Raw genomic sequence first — 20,955 nt, 5'->3', positions numbered from 1 at the left:
GAAAAAAAAGGTGGCTGTTGAAGAAAAAAATGATATATGGGAAGAATTTTTCAAGGAATTTTCATACTTCTGTGCAAATTATTCCAGCAATTTCACTGAAGTCAGTATCAACAGAAATGCTGATCATCTGCTTTTTTTCTTTCCTGGGGAATTCTTAATTTCAATCTTCTTGAAATTTTGATGGCTATACTACTGTCAATCACAATAAGTCTGTTCTACTTAGTGCTGAGCAAACTTTATTTGTCATCAGCTGAGATATGATCACACTAACTGCCATCCATCAGTTTACTGTATTAGTTGCTCCAGTATACACAAAACACAACGCAGATGGAAATTCACTCATCCTAATGAAGTGCTCTTTAGTTTCTACATTCTGAATGGATACTCGCTCCCCTGGTCGCACTCTGAGTTACCATGATCACTGATGAACTACCTGCCAGTGAGTACCTCGCTTCACAAGACTAAATCCAGCTTAATAAACAATGATTTTACAGAAGAAAAATGAAAGCTCCCCCTCTATTCACTTATCAAACTACTGCATATGCATCACCAACACACACAACCAGTTTCCTCAGAACTCGACATCTGACAGATCATCAGGAAAACAGAGCTAATCTATCCGTACCCATCAACATCGTATCATAGGTGACTGCCAGATACTTAAGAAGCTATCCAAAAGAAATGTCACAACTCTTTTTCAAGACACTACAAAAGAAATGTTCCAAATAAAATAAAGCAAATGCACGTACAAGTAAATGAGCCAAAGAACTTAATAAAAAGAGATTGATTAAAATGAGGACCAGAATGTTCAAAAAGGACTGAGAGAGAGAGGTGCCAAAGGCGCATTAAATGGATTCAATGGCTGTAGGTTTTAAATGCTTTTGGACTCCTCAGCAATTTTTAGCCAAAAACGATAATTCAAGTTAGAATCAAAATTCTGATGTCACTTAGGAAAAAGAAGGTTGAAATTTCTCCTTTGTAAAGGAGCGCTCCTCCCTTTACAAAGGAGAAATATCAGTTTATAGTGACGGAAAATCTTGCCTACAGGATTTTAAAACTGAGCACTACAATATTCACCACTGTTTTAAAACCCTACCCCATTAATATCTGCCTTAAATTGTTTGGTGCAGTGTTCCCATAGCATGTATTACCTTATCTGTGTCTACGTTTACAGCATCAGCTGGATTGTTTTAGATGTCGTAAGTTAGCCTTCATTCCTCCTTTGTCACCCAAGTGTTTTTTTCAATAACTAATAAACTAGTACTCAACATATTACCAGTTTCTTCAAAATAGAATTTCACGACTTTTATATTTAAAAACTAATGAAAAGCATACTAAACAGCAAGGTAACAGTTCAATTTTCCCTTTGATTTAATGTTAGTTTCGGTGTCATTTTGCATTGTATAAATATATATTGTAATAAGAATAAAAAAAAAATTCTAATGACGTCTTTAAACATCTCATCATTTAAAATTCATGACTACATTTGTTTCATTTCAAATGTTATTTGAGAGTTTTTCAGCATACTTGGCAAATTAGATATAGCAGCAGGGACCAACTGCAGCCATCCATAGGAGAATATACCTTTATGTGGGTGCTTTGGGGATGGAACATCTATAGCTGTAAGGCAAAAAATGCCATCATAAATTTGGATGGCATTTACAAAGCCCTCTAAAAAGTCTTTGCATATGATTATAGCTGAGGTATGATATTTTTGCAAGTAAAGGACCCAGAATAGATTTATGTTTCAACTTTATCTTCCTGAGATGCATATGGATGCTAAATTGCAAGTGATACTAAAGGGAATTTTAGTAACTGAAGGGGATGGAGTCAAATTTTTTTTTTATTTTCTAAAAAATCATTTGCTCGTTATTTGCATGTTATCAAAAGATCACCGGCTATCCAGGCTATATATAATAATGATGGCTGCTGAACACCGAAGGCATGAGATGGAGATGGGTAAATATGTAGATTTTTTTCGACCTGTGACCTCAGTTACTGCATGTAACTGATGACGACAAGACTAAGTTTGTTGTTAATATTGGTTTTGAAGACTTAATAGGTATACACTGCCATCGAGCATATGTTTTAATTAATAAAAGAGCTGTGGTCAGGATTGAAAATAGCTCAGGTAATTTACCACGTACTGCAAAGTCACCTGATTTCTGCACAATTTGAGGTGGAGAGTTGATACGTTATTCCAAAGAAAGAAAGAGTTGCAGACTGAATTCATGTGCATCGTACCAAACGGAAATGGATTTATAATTTGACAGGTCAAGAGTGTACTCATGGAACTGTTATGTATTGCTATCCAGTGGTTCTTGGTACTTTTTACCATATGACTGCCTAGGTTTGACAGTCATCTCATTTCTCCGTAACACAAAAAATAATTTGTAGCTGACCTACAGCTGCTGTGCTCTTTTACTGGAAAGCGTCCATTGCCAGTTGTACGCTGGTGAGCGCCCGCTGGAATGGCACTGCAGACCTGCCGCCGGCAGCTCCCGGGGAAGGCTTGGCAGCTCCCAGGCAGCAGAGACTCAAACCGCTTTCCAACAGATCGGCTCGCAGGCAGGTGATATCAGATAGGTGAAATCAGCCTTGTTTTTCTGCATTCCCAATGGCTTTAGGATTCTGGGAAGAACAAAGAATCCCCCTGGCAAAAATCAAATGTTCCCGTGGCGGAGAAGGCAGAGCACAGCAGTTTGGCTTCGGCTTCGTTGCCAGAGGAGCCGTGTACGACCATGCCGCCTGTAGGTCTGCTCGCGTGACCTGCCCAACGCCTCTCTCGTCTGCTGAGCGATTTAAAACACATCTGACAGAGAGGCAGAGGGCTCGCGGGGCAGAAGTCCCTGCAAGTTTCATGAAAACAGGCAGAGGTAACCAATAAGTGCCCCCTCCAGTGCTGTCACTCTGGCAAAGTGCTCGGCACGAGCTCTCTCCTTACTAGACACCGGAGAACCCACACGAGAGGGACACCTGGAACATCCCCCCCCAACCAACACAAAATGTCTATGCACCGAGAACAAGAGCATTGGCATTGTTTGAATAAGCACACCCACCATGTAGTGCTCCGCGGTGTTCGGGGTTTCTTAGATATCCTAATTTTATAAAAGAAAGTAAAAGAAGAAAAAAGAAACAAGGTGAGAGAGAACACTATCATATTTTGTAGTAAGCAGGATACTGTGTGAAATCTTGGCCCAGTGAAGTGATAAAGGGAAAGCTTTCAGTTTGCTTAAGGGAAAACTTACGAGCAAATAGTAAAATTACCAAAATACCACATTGCAGAAAAGGGGTGCATTTAGGTTCAATTAAGCTGTAAAAAGGAAAATGGCACTTTAGCTTACAAAAACAAAGGGACAAAGGGAGCTCCGAAGTAACTTTACAAGATTTGTGTGCGGGAGGATGCTGCTTCACTGGACCAAGAAAGCTACAGTATGGGACAGGATTTTTCTTTTATTAGACACTTTACTAGATAGCTTTGTCGAACCTCAGAAACTGCTGCTCTGGCATTATGAAATAATCCTACATAACTTGATCTCATGAGCTTAGGAACACAGAAAAATAGCCATGCCAAATCAGATTACAGGGATCCACCTAGCCCAGTATCCTCTCTGACAGTGGTAACTAATGGATGCCTAGAAAAGAGTAAGAGACCAGGGAAAGCATACAGTGATAATTCTCCAAAACACTCTCCCAGCCTCCAATGATTTGCGATTCAAGGACTTCGAGGACAAAGTTGCTATCACGGTATTGAAGATACTCGAATCCAAATGCACAGATTTACCCCCCTCCTCCCCTTTTTTTTTGGATTTCTACCCCCGTGAGATTTCCACTCGTCACACAAAAAAATGGTTTTGCAGTTTGGTGCTGGCAAGTCCAGTGTTCTTGCCACTAACTCTGCACGAGCTAACAGCTTTCAAGCCCAATGATGTTATGTGTATAAGAGCATCCAACACTTTTTCCTACATAAAAAAGTGACATGTGTGCTGAGGTGCTCTATGTGTATATATACTTTGGGAGATTTTATATATATTTATCTTTTTTTAAAAAGCAAGAATCTGGCTGTAAATTGCTATTAACATTTTTCAGTATATGTGTAAAACACATGTTTCAGAAGAATAGAAGAGAGAAACTGTCACTCACTGGGAAGCTTTAGAGCTATCTGGCTCCCTGGGAAACTGCATGCAACTATTCTGGTGTCCAAGGGTTTGACCAGTGAGTTTCCTCTTCCTGCAAAGAATGAATGCAGAAGTAATAGAAAGGCCGAGGGGGAAGATTTTAGCAAATGGCTAAAGGTACTCCTATTCTGCCCACTGCAGCAGGTAGGAAGCAGGTGGTGGTGGTGGTGGAAGAAAAAGGGTGGGAAAGGAGAAACGCGTACCTTCCCCTCCCAGCAGCTGGCACGGGGGACGGGGCAGGAGGCTAACCTCGGAGAGACTCGCGCAGCTCAGCCCTCTGAAATCCCTTTGCGACGCTGCATTGACATGCAACGATGCCGACAGGTCATCGCAGTCCCAGCACCGCCACACAATGTCAGGACGTTCTGCTCTGATTGTCTGGGGTCTTGCTGTGACTCCCTTTCAGGATGGAGCACGGCTCACCGGCGCTTGGCGATTGAAACTTAGCACGCTGGGGTGGCGTAGCTTCATTAATGCTGCTACCAGCAACATAAAAATCCCGTATGCCCAGACAGGAACAGCGACTTCTGAAGCATCGTGCTTACTTGACGCTACGCTTTTCAGGGGAGTTTTTCTGAAGTTTTAATTTTCTAATCGAATCGGTGCCTACATGCGAAATTTTTACTTCATTTATAAAAAGAATCAGTGAAAGCAGGGGTCTAAAAAAAAAAGCTTATTCTCTCATTTTTGATGGCATATTGACTTTGTAAGAGTCTAAAGGCAGGAGTGATATATTAGGGAGTCCCTGTAACTTTACTTAAAACAAAAATTAGAAAGCGATCGAAAAGTTTTATAGAGGAGAGCAGAAATATAATTTTAAGCCTCTTAAAATTGCCTGAACTGTGAAATCAAGTAATGAACACTAGAAAAGGATCTGTCAGCTGGAATCAAAGCTTAGACTAGTCAGCATTTTCTTCCTAAACCTTATTATGGCAAAGATTTTTCATCTCTGCGCTCTGTTCATCCCAACAAATAAACCGACTTGACCTCCACCTGTTACTCGGTGAAGTCCGCTGTCATCTTTGACTAAACCCTATTCTTTCCCTTCAAAGCCCTCTGCACCACTGAGAAGGTGGGAAGACACAGCTGTGCACTGATTCAAGTTGATACCAGTTCATAACCAGACAGCATTTCACAGTACAAATTACAAGCAACAGAGGAAGAAAAAAAAAAAAAATGTAGTGCCAATGAATTCTGGAAGGGGGCAACATTTTTCATCAATTTAACAATGAGATTTTCATAGAAAGAAGTTCTTTTTTGTGTGATATTATGAACTAGCATTTGAGGCAAGAAACATTTTGCTTATGCCATAACAATGAACCTGTGCTAACGCCACATAGGAAGAATTGAAGAACATAATGGAAGCTATTTGTGTTTCTTTTATATTTCATAAGTTGAATGCATTAACTGTTTCAAAGAGGTTCAGCTCCAAATGTGTGCAGGTTTCTAGACTTAGAAACAAGTCACAGCTATATAATGTAACATTGCTAAATAAAAAAAAAAATATTATGGAACACAGAACAGCAAGATATGTCATGGGGAAAACCGTATAGCTCTAACAGTCATTTCTTCAAATATATCAACATGACAAAACCACGTAAGAAGCTTTCTAATACAAAGACATATCAGAAAAAGCCATTTCATATAAAGTTGGACTTCTCTGGGTGATTAATGCTACGTTCAACAAAGGAGACAGTGTCTGTCTAATTACATTAAATACTTATCTTCTAGGGATTGGCAGGGTGTTTCTGCTCAATGTCACTTTTCATGACAATGTAATGATAGATCCGTTTACTTACCAGTGCCATTAGCAAAAATTGTACTGTTTTCTCAACTGCCCTCGTATCACGAAAATATTTGATTAACACACTGTAGCTTATCTAATACTCTAAGCAACATATTCTGCATAGTTTTCTCTCTATTAAAAGAACAAGATTACAGCTTGTGAAATTTTTATTGCACTCACACGAAAATAAATGAATAATGTGTGATATACTTCAAGTATCTTACTAGTTCACAAAACAGGTTTATTTGGTTTAAAATATTAACTTGTTCTTAAAATATGAAGATTTGGGGGGAAACAAGCAAACAAACAAAGTCAGTGCTCGGAGGCACTACTTCCCATCCAGTTATTATTTCCTTTTCATTTCAGCACATCTTTTGAAACTTTTAATACCTTAGGAAAAAAAAAAAAAAAACGAACCAGCTTTCATTCCTTTGCTGAAAAATAGATATGGCCATCTCCCAAGTCTTTAAAATTCACTGCGTCGTGAACTGACTCTTCAGAGTCATGCTACTGCGCCAACATACAAAGAACAATAAACCCCTGGAAGAATGTACACAGCGAAGGCAGTTTATATAGTAACAAGATAATTTCATAAACTTATATTGAAGAGAAAGGCTGTGATGTAACATTCTAGCAGTATATATCAGCTACCTGATATTTACTAACAAGGTTAAACTACTATCTGTTTGTCTCAGCACTCTTCATAATTCACTTTTTAATGGATGGACAGGAAAAGTCAGCAGTGTACGGCACAGATCACTTTAGAAATAGGACAAGACAGCTTACGGCAGTATCTATTTCAAAACACGCTCCATCTTTCCATACGATCACATCAAAAGTCTATACTTAGCAACTACAATACTTCAAATCTACTCATAAATCCTTTGAGGGGTAGATTTCTATTTCTAAGTAAAACAGCAAATTGGAAAAACAAAGAATCCCGAGGAGGAGGTGTCGCTGTCAACTGGTACCACGTATAGTGCATCAGTTCTCGTCTTCTCGGTGTCTTACGCCTGTGCAGGAGAAGGCACATGGGAAGCTTCCTTCAGTGAGGAGTTCGGGACATCAACCCCATTTTGTTACAGCTCCTCACGCTGCCACGAAATGGCAGCAAGAACGTACCGAAACTGACTCGTACTCGGCAGAACTCGACACAGCAATGCGGGATGAACCAAAACTGCCTTTTAAAATCCCTTGCAAGTGACTCTTGCAGCGGGAGGATGACTCCGCAGCCAACTGCCACATATGACTCTCCAAATTAATAATGGATTTAGGATATTCATTCCCTGAGCTGCGAGGGCTCGGGGTGTGTCTGCAATTATCTAGATATAAGTCTGACACACATTATCCTCCTATCAATGTCATTTCCCTTAGTAGCCAACAGATTATCAGCAGCTTTGTGATATTCCAGGTGTCAAAGAAGAATTAAAACCACAACAATTGCACAAACAAAGGGACAAAAGACGGGATACGTGTTTCTGAGCCCTGCATATCAATTTAATATGTGCAGCTGACAATGATGCAAATGTCCTCGGGAGAGAGGCAGCAAGATCTGTGCCCAAACATACACACACCACCGTCAGCAAGATGGCAGGGAACAGAAGCGGTAGGATTCCCAGCCCAGGACACATGCCTCAGCAGGCAAAGCAACCCAATGAAACAATCCTCTGGTTGGGGAGAATTTTGGAAGCACCTGATATGGAAAAGGGCCCTAAACAAGCCAGATGGTACTTTTAGCTGGCAGCAGAAAGTAGGAGACAGCCAAAAACATTACAGCATTTCCCCAAGAGGCCAGCAAATCGATTTTTAACCATTTTTTTTTTTTTAAAGTGACGCTATGAATATAAAAAATAATGTTTCTATGCATTTTTAAATCGCTAATTTTATGAATAATACACTTAAGAAGGCAACAACTGGAAGAGACGAGAAAGCAATGGATTTTCACGTTCCCAGAGTGGTTGTATATTTGACATCAGGTTTCTATTCAGTCACTGCCACTGTTTACCCTGCATTAAGTGCCAGTTTTTGTTCAGGGTTTTCCACAGAGCATTAAAGAGAAAAATCCTGCAAAAGTGGAGAAATAGCACTTTAAAATCACAAGAGCATGATAGTTCACAGGACGCAGGAGAAATGTTGTTTCTAAGACTGCTTTGCCCTCTTAAAACCTGTCCTCCCCAAATTATTGGGTTTCTAGACGATCATTTTTTAACAGAGGGCAAACAATTTATTTAATAACTTACAAGTTCCCATTTGGCAAAGGATTTGCGTAAGAAATACAGCTGTTTGGGGGGATCTTTTAATTTTTAAACTCTCCAAATGGCCAGAATTTGCAATTCCGCCTGGATGATGGGACTCTTTGCAGGACTCATTTTGATGTCAGATGTCGAGCTTTCCCTTTGACCGTGAGAAGCAGCTCCTCGCACAGCACATGCAGGGTAGATGTGGCCAAACAGTTTTCACTCAAGGAATGGAAAAAGAGATGTAGTTTTTAAGGACTGAAAGGGCAGAGTGAGACAGAGGAGTCACGAAACAAGTGGGAATGACCACTACCCTTTCCTTCCACGATGCACCTCACACCTAGGACTGGCCAAGCTCAGAGGACGAGTCAGGAGGATGATTCACTTTCATTTGCCATTATTTCGGTTGGCAGTAAAGGCAAGCCCTACGCCTGGGCTAAATCTGGACTACGGCCAAAGTGCTTTCTCCTGTTTGGAGTAAGGTAGTGCATTAGCCTTCTGCATCACAGAGAATACTCCTGGAGACAAACGTGGGATGCTGTAATAAGAGGGGACATTACACTAAGTACAAAGAAAGTCCATACATTTATATTTTTCAAATCTCATTGAGTGTAAATCCTTACTTTTAGAATAAAATATATTTCCCTCCTATAGGTGGAACCTAAGACTTTGTCTCCAGCCCTTGCTAATGTAAAATAGTCCCGTTCTTTTCAAGAGTACTGCTCTTGGACATAAAGGCTGCAGCTGCCATCTCACTTTGCTGGTTTCTGGGGGTTCGAAGATCTGCACGCAAATCCCGGCAAGGCGAGTGAAGACTATGCACAGAACAGTAAAACAGCCTATAATTTTCCAGCTAATTTTAGCAACAGGATCTCTTCTGTTATGCTTTTTGGTGTATATCACACTAAAAATAGCAGCAACCATCGATGTAAGAGAAGAGCAGAAAGGATGATCTCACTGGGGCCACGGGGCTGCGCGAGAGCGGCGTGGGCAAGCAGAGGTGGAGGATGCTACGGATTACCTGCTCTCCCTTGAGCCAGACAGCAGTGACATCGGAATAAAACTGTAGCCAGTATACACACTAGATGAAGACACTGCTGTACTTTAAGTCCTTGTGGAGGTGGAAAATGAAAGAAAATTGAGAGTACTTAAACAGCATCCCTTATTTAGGCTGCAGTGTCCTTCTTACAGTCACTCCAGCGGGGCTCGGCTGTATGGGGTAGCACTGCGTTCAGGCCGTAAGCTCTGGCGTTACGGGTCAAGGTTACAGACTACCCACTTTGGGTGAACAACACAGCTGCTATCACAGCACATATACATTCCTGGAGGTATAGGATGGCTCTGCAGCCACTCAGCCAAATTGTTACCTGAGCTAACAGGCTGCTAGACAGATTTCTCTGCTTTCCTATGCTCACTGACTGCTGCGGTCAAAGTGTTGGGGCAGCACTTAACTTGAAAGAAGGTAACCAGGGAATGATTTATTCACTACTTCTGGAAGTAAAAAAAAAAACAAAAACCACCAAACCCACTCTGGAGCATCAAGCAAAATGATCAGGCAACAGACAAAAGAAGTGGTTCTTCCTTAAACAGCACCCAGTAAAACTGGAACTCGCTGCCATGGGATGTTGTAGAGGCCAAAATAAAGAATGGGTTAAAGACACCTGAGCGCATCTCGGAAAGAAAAGTCCACTGAAGGCTGTCAAACACAAAGATGCAAACCGAGCCTCTGGCTCATGAAACCAAGCTGTTTGCTGCCAAAATCCGTGAGGCTGTACTCTGAAAAGCATCAGAGGATGCCTGTCCTGCTGTTGTATTCTTTCCTTAAGTGTCCACTACCAGCTCTCGTCAGAAACAGCACACTGGGCTAGGGGAGCCCTCAGACTAGCTGAAATAGCCATTTTTTCCTCTCTGTGGGCAGATCCACAGTTTTCATAGGCTGGAATGTGCTGTACCTGGCAATCGAGAAACAGGAAAATTGCAGTAGGTATCCAGCTCAATGAAATTACGATGTCAGGATTGCTCCGCACGTTGTGCAGAACCAGGGGAACATCTAGAGTCAGTGTGGCAGACACACTGTGGGAAAGGAAGCAAAAAAAAGGAGATGTAATACCATTTGCTTCCTGTTCCCGTTGCTGGACCATCTTCTCTCTGACCCCTAACACCTCTCATTGCGCATTTCGGGTGAAAATGCATCCTTTAAAATAAAGCCTGTTTTCTCCTCTGAACCAAAGATCAAAACGTGTGCATGGAGTACAGTAGCTGCACTGTGTGCTACGCAGTGGAGTGATGGTTGTACTGGGAATGTTAACAAACAGTGCCGAGAGCAGAACTTCTGCATAAAAAAGGGTGTATGTTACATCTCTCCCCCTCTCCCCTGTCTCATGCAATATTTACACAGCTGTGCTTTGTAAAATGTGTAGGGGAGTTTTTTATTATTATTTTTTGGTAATTTATTTACCTAAGATAGCCCAGCATCTGTTTTGCGGTGAGCTTCTTTCACAAAGTTTCACAGTTGCCTTGACTGATGCAAAAGGAGGTCATGGTCCTTACTCAGTGATCCTAAAACCATTTGTTTCAACCACTTAGCCATTCTATTTGGCTAATTCGTGTTCTGTTCTGTGTTTTTGGTTTGTCCTCTACTTGGAAATGTGCATCCCTTGGGGAACCGATCTGGCTAGGTGAGTATTTTAGTTATCTGTTTTATAAAATGCAGAAGTGCACAGGAATTTGCAATAATATGCATCATTTACTGGCTCTCAATATGTACTGTATATTGGCTCTGAAGACTACTAATATTTTCCAGCTGCCTCCAAAAAAAAAAAAAAGCGTTAAATGCAGTCTTTGCAGCGGGTCCTTTCCCATGACTGCCTACACAGGTGATGAAGACTTTTCCTGTGTCCTGAAGAATTAATAAGCCTGAACATTTCTGTACCAGCAGCATACCACAGGAGATAAAATATTGCTTCTGCTTCCCAAACACATTAGAAAAAGCATGTCTGCTGATCTCAACTGCTAAGACAGCACATGAAAGGAATGCAGCCCATTTCCTAACCAAGATCTAATCTATAGAAGAGTTTATAGATCCAAGTCAACATCCTGAATTGGTCCCAGAAGCAAACAAGAAAACTAGTTCAACTTTTGGAAGACAGGTACAATACTTTCAATGTGTTTAATCCCATTTTGCAATTAAACGGTCCCAGGCCACACTATCAGATGATCTTCAAGGATAACTGCATCAGAGGAGACCCCTCTAGAGCTCACAAAGATTCATGTTTGACAGACTCCAAATCAGCAAGAAATGCAGAGCCACGTTCAAACAGACGGTGCTTCTGTCCTTCGGAGCTCACCTCTGAAAAGGCATAGAAAGTGCCCGCCTTTGTCCCAATACCGAGGAAGCTTATCGTTTTCGCTTGGTGACGAAAGTGAAACACGAATCATATCACTGTCTTTGCTTTATGTGTATATGTTAAACGGAATGGGTGGCAGAATACGGCTCAGCCAGCAAGGATGCCTGAAGAACGTCAGGTCCATGGACTACCAATACAGCACTCTCATCCGAGAAATCCCGTTGTCATCAGGAAGCATTGCTCCAACCTTTATCGGGGAATAGTCTTCCATGGACTATATCTTCCCTATCAATCTGAAAAATGATTCAGATGATGTGTGTGGAGACAGAAATAGCTCAGGTGATCTTATGGTTGTCACAGCACATAGAAGATCTCCTTTTAAGTTGGTTATTAAAGTCAGTGAAAATGGTATGTATGGATGATGCTAGCACCAGGCCAGTTGAAAACACAGCTTTAATTTGACATCTGAAGTGAAACACTTTCTGCATTTTTTAACTCAGAACCCCTACAGCTCCATACCTGTTTTTTAAATGATGCATTTCCTGACATCTGGAATTAGATGCAAGAAGCAGAGCCACCACATTGACTGGCCGACTTCTCCGGGACCATACCAAAAGGATGTTTTCCTCAGGGGATTACCGCAAAGCTGAAGCATGTGCTCTAACACTTGCATGGAATTATTAATTTTATTAAAAATGGAAAATACAGTTTAGGCTGAATCTCAGGGACATGTTTGTTGTGTTGTCCAGTTTCTGGAAAAAGAGGAGCATTTGAGAGGTGTGAAAACATCTAGGACTTTTCAATCTGAACTGACTTTTCAATCAGTAGTTCTTTCCCCGCCTCTAACTCCCTTCCATGATTTTGAGACAGTCATGCCAGCAGCATGGCGTGTTGTCACAGGTCTCATGCTCCTACGTGAATTGCCAAAGAAAAGCTGAGCTATTGATCCAGTGGTAATTTGCTGTCAAAATGACTATGGCTGTTACAGCAAATGACTAGTGTTAATCATTTGACTTGATGAATGCTACTGCAAAAGACTGACAGTGCTCAAAGCACCACTATTGACCTGCTGCATTTTTTCCTGGCTCGCATTAAGTTCTTGATCTTTGCTGGCCTTGGCCAATTAGAGTTAAAGTTATCCATTAAGGTGCAGTTCTGGAAAAGTTCTGTTTAAAATAAACAACAACTTATATTGGTGAGTAACTCATCAACTATGCAGCAGTCTGATTCTGATTGCCTGGCAGAGAAACACACACATTTTGTGCAGTATCTGATAAAAGATCTATAATGTGCTAACACAAACCTATCATGTAGCACCTGTGACTAACAGATTGTGATATCAAAGTCTTGATGCCTAAGTGCTCCTGTAAATGCATTAAACTTTTAGCGGCAGGAACTGTAGACTGCCAGTGACAAGGAGCTGATATGGTATTTCAGTAAAAGTTGATAAGTGTTATTGCTCTCAGAAGAAAAGAAAAATCTTATGTTCTTGAAAACCACTGGGCAGCTTGTGTTTTGATGGGATACTGTAATGCAGAGAGCAGGGATACGGGAACACATGGATGCTATGAAAGCAAAAAGACACTTAAGAAAAGCTCTGTATTCTACAGTAGCTGGAGTTTCCAGCTCCCATGATGCTCCCATCATATGCGTTTGGCTTCGGGGATTTACCTGTTCACTTGAAACTAACTTTTTAGGTGGCAGCATGCCCATGGGGCCATGTTTAAGCCCATGTACCAGTTAATGGACGCATGAAAGGTAGCACAGGCCCAAGCACACTTTGGTTCTCGGCTGTTGCAGAACAAGGATGTTGGAAGACTCTGTAGGAGTGGGGAGAAATGTGGGAAACTGTGTATAAAGCCTTGGAGGTGAGAAGAAGCATGGGTCTGAATGGGAACAGGAAAATGGGGCGAAGGGGAGCAGGAGTCCTAGTCACAGTATACAGTCGAACAAAGCTCAGCAAAAGTTCTTCAGAGAAAATGAACAGTGGAAATTTGCATAAACCTGGGAGGCAACGGGTTCTCTCTGCAGTACCGCTCATGGCACCTCTTCAGCTAAATGGCACAGATTAGCCTGATGAAATTCTCTCTGCTGTAAACCAAAATGTTCTGGCCACCAGAGAAATGCGATCTGTTTCTGACCCTCCATTCAAAGAGCCAAACTATGCCGTGGGCTGGAGGTTTGTCTGGTTGCGAAATGTTCCCACTGTCTTAAGATATTAAGTTCAATGGAGGAAAAAATGGCACTGGTGCCTGCTGATAGATGTGTCAAGGTATGTAATGAAGCTGCTGCACAAGGCAGGTACAATCTTAATGGTTATGTGAGTGTGCTGTCTGACTTTTCTTCGCACACTGAGAATTGGAGGGCAAGACAATGTCACATCTGGGAAATAGTGAGTAAATATAATTGGCAGGGATCCTGGATGTAGACCACCTCTGGTCTGAGGAAGAGATGTTTCCTTGGTTTTGTCTCTCTTAAAAAAGTCTATGAGTATCCAAACAGTTCAGCTTAAGGAGATTAATAAAGATCATGAAATTCCTGTGTTTAGTGCCTGCCCACTACAGGAAGGCACTGAAAAGTATTGCCAGAGAATTATTTTATATTGAATACTCCAGGTCTGAAGTTGAACGTTTTCCCAGTAAAAAGGGATTATTTTTCTATTCCTTATTTTGTGTAATACATGGTTCTCATGTTTTTCATCATATTTTTTACAGTCAGTCCCTTGAATCATTGGTAGTAATGTAGCACAATCATCGGAAACTTCTCCGAGCTCTGAGTTAGTCCGTGGCATCATGCCTTTTGATGAGCCCATAGACCTTTTGCCTGAGGACAGATCAGATGCACTCTGCATCGCTGATGCTGGGACATACTATACATATTTTATTTTCCGGGTAGTGCCAGGCAACAACTGTGTTTAGGGCATAAAGAATGCATAAAGAACACAATCTAGGATCTCCCTTATACCACTTCCTCAGGCATTTCCAAGATGTAATTCCAAACAGACTATGAAAACAAACTCTTGTGGTCATCTGATCTATGCTTGAATGAGTCTTTCTGATACGTAAGACATAAATAAAAGTTTCTTAATAAATATAGAGAAGAAGTTTTCTTGCATGCTGAGAATCTGCTAAGAAGAAAGCCCATGCCAGATTTAAGAAAAGGGTTATTGAAACAAGAGTTTGGACCGGTTGCCTGCATGTGGTTGTTCCACAGCCAGCGATGGGGAAAGACACGGTGCCATTACGTTAGGGGTCACTCTCACTGCAAGGGAAATACTCCAAAATAGGATCTCAGCTCCTCAGCTGCAAAGAAATTGCTCAGAAATTATTTTCAGACAGTCCCATAGATGGTGGCATGTGAATGAGCAGCACTAGCCTCAGTGGTGTAGTGAGCAATCATGAGGCTGACTTTAATAGCATCTTTACTACCAAAGACGTGTCCAGCAGTCTAACAGGGAGCTCTCTAGCTTACTGCAGGTTCATATAATATTATCAACTTCATAAGGCCCTAGAACTGTAAATATGTCTTTCAGTCAAGCAGTGCAAGTGTTATTACTAATTCCTTGAGGTTTCTGCACTGAAAGTCTCATTTGGTTCCTGGGGTTTTCAAGGTGAAGACACACAAAAGCCTATCACAGCGTGACCGGCAGCAGAACAGCTGGGGTGGAGCTGGGGCAGGGGAAGGTGGATGACCATGGTATGAAAAGCCCCATCAGGCTTTCTGTGGAGGAAAGACCACAGAGCTGCACCCATTTTGCAAAGGGATGCAGTGCTGTAAGTTGGTCAAGACCACAACTGAAGCAGAGCTAATTGTCCCTTCAGGTATCTCAAGAAGCACAAGGAGTACAAACATGTGCCTTTCCTGGGATTACTGTCCTCTAGGGACCAAACTAACTTGTGGAAATACAAGTACCAGGAAGATCTAAGTAAAGAAACTAATAGGATGCTCTGAATTTGCATCTTAAACGCTTTTCCCATGCCATGTTGTAGAAATACAATGGTAGTAGAACTGGCAAATACCATCCATATGCTACACTACAAAATGACTGACAGAGCACAATGTGCACATTACTTCTGGACTGCATCAAGGGAACGCACCAAAAAATGCGTAAGCGGAATACCGATACACATTAACTCAATCTTCTTTTATTATGGAATTAAAAAACTTATACCTGTAATTATGGCTTACCCCCATTACAAGCAGAGCTGCCACAGAACTGAACACGGGCCAGCTTTGTACATGAGTTCAAAGCCAGTGTGATGTTGCCTTATTTTCTTACTAACATCATCTTTATCCTCTCTTGCCCTTCTTCTCAGTTAACAAGAGTTATGTACTGAAAGTGCTGAGATAAAGTAATGGTAAGGAGGATACCGCAAAAGGTATTTGAAAAGAAGAAGTAATTTACTACATGTCTGCTTTGTTTTACTTCCTAAGCCTTCCTGTTGTGAAAGGAAATTCATCTTTTCTGGCAGACTCCAGCCTTTTTAGGCCCGAGAGCTCCCCAGGAGCTTTCGAATGCAGGTAAATGGATGTGAGACTCAAGGAATACAGCACAAGAAACGTGGAATTAATGTTGGTTTTTGCTTTGGCTGTCACGTCTGACGTATAAGGAGAGTGCTATATCCTTGCCTGCAAGAAGTACCGAGATGTGAAAACCACAAGGCTGAGTCCTCTGCTCATTACTATGGGTCTGAAATGCCACGAATAGAAAGGTCATGCTGCTGGTGGGTGCAGCGTGTAGGATCTACACCCACCCAAGTCTCCACGTGAGACAGATGTCGGGGTGCTCCGAGGCCCAGGGACCCGGGATGCAAAAGTGCAGAGGAGGGACTGTGGATGGACAATAGGTGCAGCCCGTATTCTGCACGCAGCGGAGACCCCAAGAGTAGGCACAGGGGAAGCATCCACTGCCTAATCTAAATAGCACACAGAGTGGTTTTGTCCTCTTCTGTTCTCCTGCCAGTTTGCACATATGTTCCGAGTATACAGCCTGCCCTCCAAAGACCACTTACAGGGGCAATCACAGGGAAGCAAAGCAGGAAGAAAGTATCCAAAAAGGGAATTTGTTCAAGAGAAAAAAATGGAGACAGATGTAGAGCGACTAGTCACGGCTGGCGGTAAATAACCCTCTGCCTGGAGTGCTCTCTTTCTCTAAGAGGAGTTCACATATTCCATTTCATATTTCCTTTCTAGGAAGTCAAATCTTTGTTTTCCTGGCATTTGTTCTTTTTTTTTTTCCCTTTCCCCTATACACTTTTTTCCCTTCTGCACGGTCTAAAATTGTCTTCTAATTTTCCCTTTCTCTTCTACGTTGTGCTCTCTTTCAAGCGCTACATTTCTCCAGTCTCCCTCTCATGCAGTCCTAATTTCCCCGCACTGTCCCAGGCAACACCTTTCACTACAACCCGCTCGTAGTCTCTGTGCCACGAGCACTTCCCTCTGTCTCTACGTGTGCATAAGCACACGGGTGCTTCACACCTGCTCCCGCGTTAAGAATCCCCACTTTTTCTCATGTGCACACCTCAGAATTAAGCAAATGCAACACACGCAGAATATTCATCCTCTCGCTCCCATAAACCTGTCAAGGCATATAGGCCAAGAAGCTATCTCTGCATAAATCTAAATCTCCTGCGAGGAAGCAATCTACTCAAAGGCAATAAAGCCAAAGGAGATATTATTATCTTTGGTGTGGATCCTACTGGGCTGGGAGGCTGGCTGCTGGCTCCCCTCTGAACTTTCCTTCCCAGCCAGAACAGCCATCCCACAGACAAGTCTGAGCTTCCTTTCCTTGGTCTGATTTCCTCCTCCCGTTGTTTGGCCGGTAACCCAAAGGACAGGGTTTAATTATGGAATTTGGAAACCTGGCTTACGCTACTCTGCCCGCACAGGATAAAACTTCAGCCTGCCTTCCGAACCAGCGTCATTCTGCACCGTTGATACCTGCATTATCCCACGCAGCATAAAATGAACCACAGGGAAGAAATGCCAAGTCAAACAAAAAGCTGGGTTTAGTCTTTAAACTTGTACTGCGAATTTCACTGAGGAAAAAAAAAAAAAAAAAACAAAACGCTGAAGCTCAGAGATTACTGCACGTTAAAACTGTGCCATCATTTTGACTGTAGATTAAATAAATAGCAAGGCCTTTTTCTGGGCAGGAGAGACATCGGAAAGGATGGATCTGAAACAGGTCCAGGCTCCGAAGCTCCCCTCTCAAAGAGGAACGCTGCGGCAAGGCACCGGGTAACACGGGATGTTAACATCACTTGTACGGCTTTCAGATGACCAATATATTTTCTAGGCAGATGCCCCATTGAAGACTCATAAAACATTTTACACTTCTGGAGATAAAGCACCCACGTCAAATACAAAGGGCCAGACGTTACTATCAGCCCCAGGTGTGATTTCTCAGGTAAGGCAGGGCACTGTGCACAGAGCACAGCAGGATGCGTCCCTCAGGGGGGAGCACCTTGTTCCAGTGACACACCACTGCTGCCCTGGCATGGAAGGACACTTCAGTACTGTTTTGTCCTTCGCCACTGATGCGCTGTGGCTCTTTAGGTAATCTCTCTGCCAGCCGTGCTCTTGCAGTGACCCTGTTTCACAGAGAAGCTGAGGCAATGAATTCAGAGGACAGGCTGCTGGAAAGCCACGGCAGAAGTATTGGGGTGGGGCTGCGTGTATATAGCATAAAGATGGTTTGAAAGTGCATCCCACGCAGGCAGGATAAAGCTCTTTTTCTTCACAGCTGTGACAGTGATAGATGGCTTGGTGAATCTGAGCTATATCTAGTTGGTACCTGGCTTGAGTCCCTGATGTTGCAAGGTGATTTTCTGCCATTTTACAAGCAAGACTAAGCAGGACCTGGGATTTTTCTATAGTAAGTGAGGAAGGTCATGAGGAAGGAAGAACCTTCTCTTCTCTGACTTGTTCTTGCCTTTCTGAGCACCTCAGGGAGTTTGACAGGGGCAGTTGTGCATCTTCATGATGGGCACCCAGTGGTGCCAATTGTGGTGGAGGTGCTTTGGCGGTGTAAGGCTTTAGGTACTTCTCTTGTCCAGCTCAGCAGCTCAGTGCCACCATCTAGTAAGGACTTGGATGAGACAGAGGTAATGACCACATGTGGGGAAAACCACCAGAAGTGACAGCAAAATTAATAGCCAACCTCTGGCTGTTGCACAAATGGAGAACATTTGTCATTAACAAAGAGTACCCCAAACTTTGGGAGGAGTTAGCCCCCAGTCTGACAATGATGTAGAAGCAGTGACCCAGTCAGCTTTTAGCCATCTGTGTCTGCAGAGGAGGTTGTGATCTCTCCCTTTCTATGGGCTCTGAGCTTTTGTTCGTGTTTTTGCCGCTCCATGAGCAGACCGGTTTAGTGCAAGGTGAAGCTCTGCCTTACATCATCTGGAGCCTGGAGCTGATGGAGGAAACAGCCCCTAGTGCCTACTGAGCAGGACACCTCACTGAAAACACCAGAGCCCTGGGGACGGCAGCGGCAAGGCAGTCACGGGGAGCCTGGCACTTGTCTGCCTGCAGGTCCACCCTCTCCTCCTGCCAAAGTGCCACATCTGCAGTCAATAAGGGCCCACAAGCTGGCTCCTCCTCATTAGAGGAGAGAGGGCAGCTGGCAGGGGATCCTCCGAGGGCTCCCAGGCGCGGGAATCAGTCCCCTCCCAGTCTGGAATAGCCCAAATTTGGTGACTTTCTGGGCATGCTGTAAAGGACAGCTGTTTGACAGGGTCTCCAGAGAAAGCTGTGGGTATGTTTCCTACATGATGAAGGATATAGGTGGCTGGCCAAGTGCCCACAGAACTGATTTTAATGCTGTTCAGGTTGAATTTACTTTTCTGTGCTGTATAGTTCATAATACACAGTGCCCTGGACAAACATGTGTTTTTTCAAAACAAACCAAAACCACACTATTTTAAATCCAAATAAACAAACAAAAAAAAAAAGTATTGCAAAAGATCCTTTGGGCTGTTTAGAGGGCCTTCTCAAACACTGGGAGGCTGAAGATGAAAGCACTGCTTGCCTTCATCTGACAAATAAGACTTCTGTTATTTTTATTGGCCATAAATATTGAATATTTAGCTGTAAGCAAAACTGAGGCATCAACTTCACCTACGCATGTAGCACTGACCCAGAAAAATATTTTCAATAGTATTAAGCACCCAGATGACCTCAAGATAAGCGATCAATGGACAGTTAAGTATGTAACATAACATAACCCAAAAGATGATCAACAAGAAAGATCACACACAAAAATTAACTGAGAAAAGGCAGAAGAGCTGCTTCCTAAACCTTATAAAGTGGAACACCCAGTGATATCTATTTTGATATGAAGCCTCCAATCACACTTCAGGGTATTACAGAGTAATAAAACAACTCCTTCTTTAAGTCTCTTAAAAGTCATTACCAAGTGACCTCAAGTGTTGTATAATGCTTGAAAAGTCCTGCTACCTTATATAAATTTAGGGTCATTTATTTAAACAGTACAACTGTAGGGCACAGCCCAGGCAGGTCCTAAGCGATTCTCACCACTATCCCAGAATTGAATCTGGACGTTTTGACAGAAAAAGACTGCCTATCTTTTGCTGCATTATTTAAATACTTCAGATATTTGGCCAAAATACAGAAGTGACACACTCTAGAAACATTCACAGCTGCAAGAGCAATAAAACCACTACAATATTTTCATTAGACTGACCTTTTCTCAGAAGAAGTTACAAGATGTTTAGAATTGATCACCTTTCTACACAGCATTCAATGTATTCTGATAACAAAACAGAGCGACTGGAGATCACGTTCTTGGGCTCCTGAAAGCCGTGGCTTACCTGGCTCCACTTCATGCCATCCACTTGACTGGCTGCCACTTCCTGGAGAGCGCCCTTGGCTTGTATAAAACGGCTCCTCACCAGGACTGTCCATCTCATCCTCCACAGACTTGAGACGTTTTGTAGAGCTGAGAAAGGAAAAACACATAATAAGTACTCTATGTATGGAAAGGAAGAAAGGCACCTCTGTTGGGACGTATCTTGCTAGCCCTGCTTGAGACTGACTTGGTTACGGACACCGTAACAGATGTAGGGCCCTGCGAAGGGGAAGGCGTGAGTTCTGCACAGCCACCCTGCCCACCCAACCTCTCAGCATCCGCTTTTTGTTTCTGATTTGCTTCATTGCCAGTGACTAAACTTCAGTGAGATACAAAACAACCCCTGACAGAGTCCAGACTGGACCCCTAAACGTGCATTAGTTCAACTAGAAGATAGTTTAGCATTTAGGCTTTTATGGATCAAAAAGTAGGACATTTTTCAAAGCACAGAGAGGTCAATGAAAATGAAAGAATTTAATTTATATTGCATGATTTTTACAATTCGAATGAATATGGTGATGACACCCAAGACTTA

The 20,955-nt window shown here is 42.5% G+C and overlaps 1 protein-coding gene across 5 annotated transcripts in view; it reads right to left on the bottom strand.

The window, feature by feature from the left end:
* The window catches only part of NFIA (nuclear factor I A), a 253,310-nt gene that overhangs the window by 55,108 nt on the left and 177,247 nt on the right, over positions 1 to 20,955 (bottom strand). For 3 of the 5 annotated variants that reach the window (XM_082484430.1, XM_082484429.1, XM_082484432.1), the window contains exon 6: positions 20,383 to 20,510. In XM_082484430.1, the coding sequence (XP_082340556.1) occupies positions 20,383 to 20,510 (128 nt within the window). Of the gene's footprint in view, positions 1 to 3,059; positions 3,099 to 4,143; positions 4,231 to 20,382; positions 20,511 to 20,955 lie in introns of all 5 variants that reach the window. The other 2 variants (XM_082484428.1, XM_082484431.1) reach the window with 2 other exon arrangements.

This window comes from Vanellus vanellus, assembly GCF_965231255.1.
Source record: "Vanellus vanellus genome assembly, chromosome: 5".
NCBI classification, from domain to species: domain Eukaryota; kingdom Metazoa; phylum Chordata; class Aves; order Charadriiformes; family Charadriidae; genus Vanellus; species Vanellus vanellus.
Note: the sequence above shows the minus strand (reverse complement) of the source record. Positions and strands in the feature narration are given on the sequence as shown.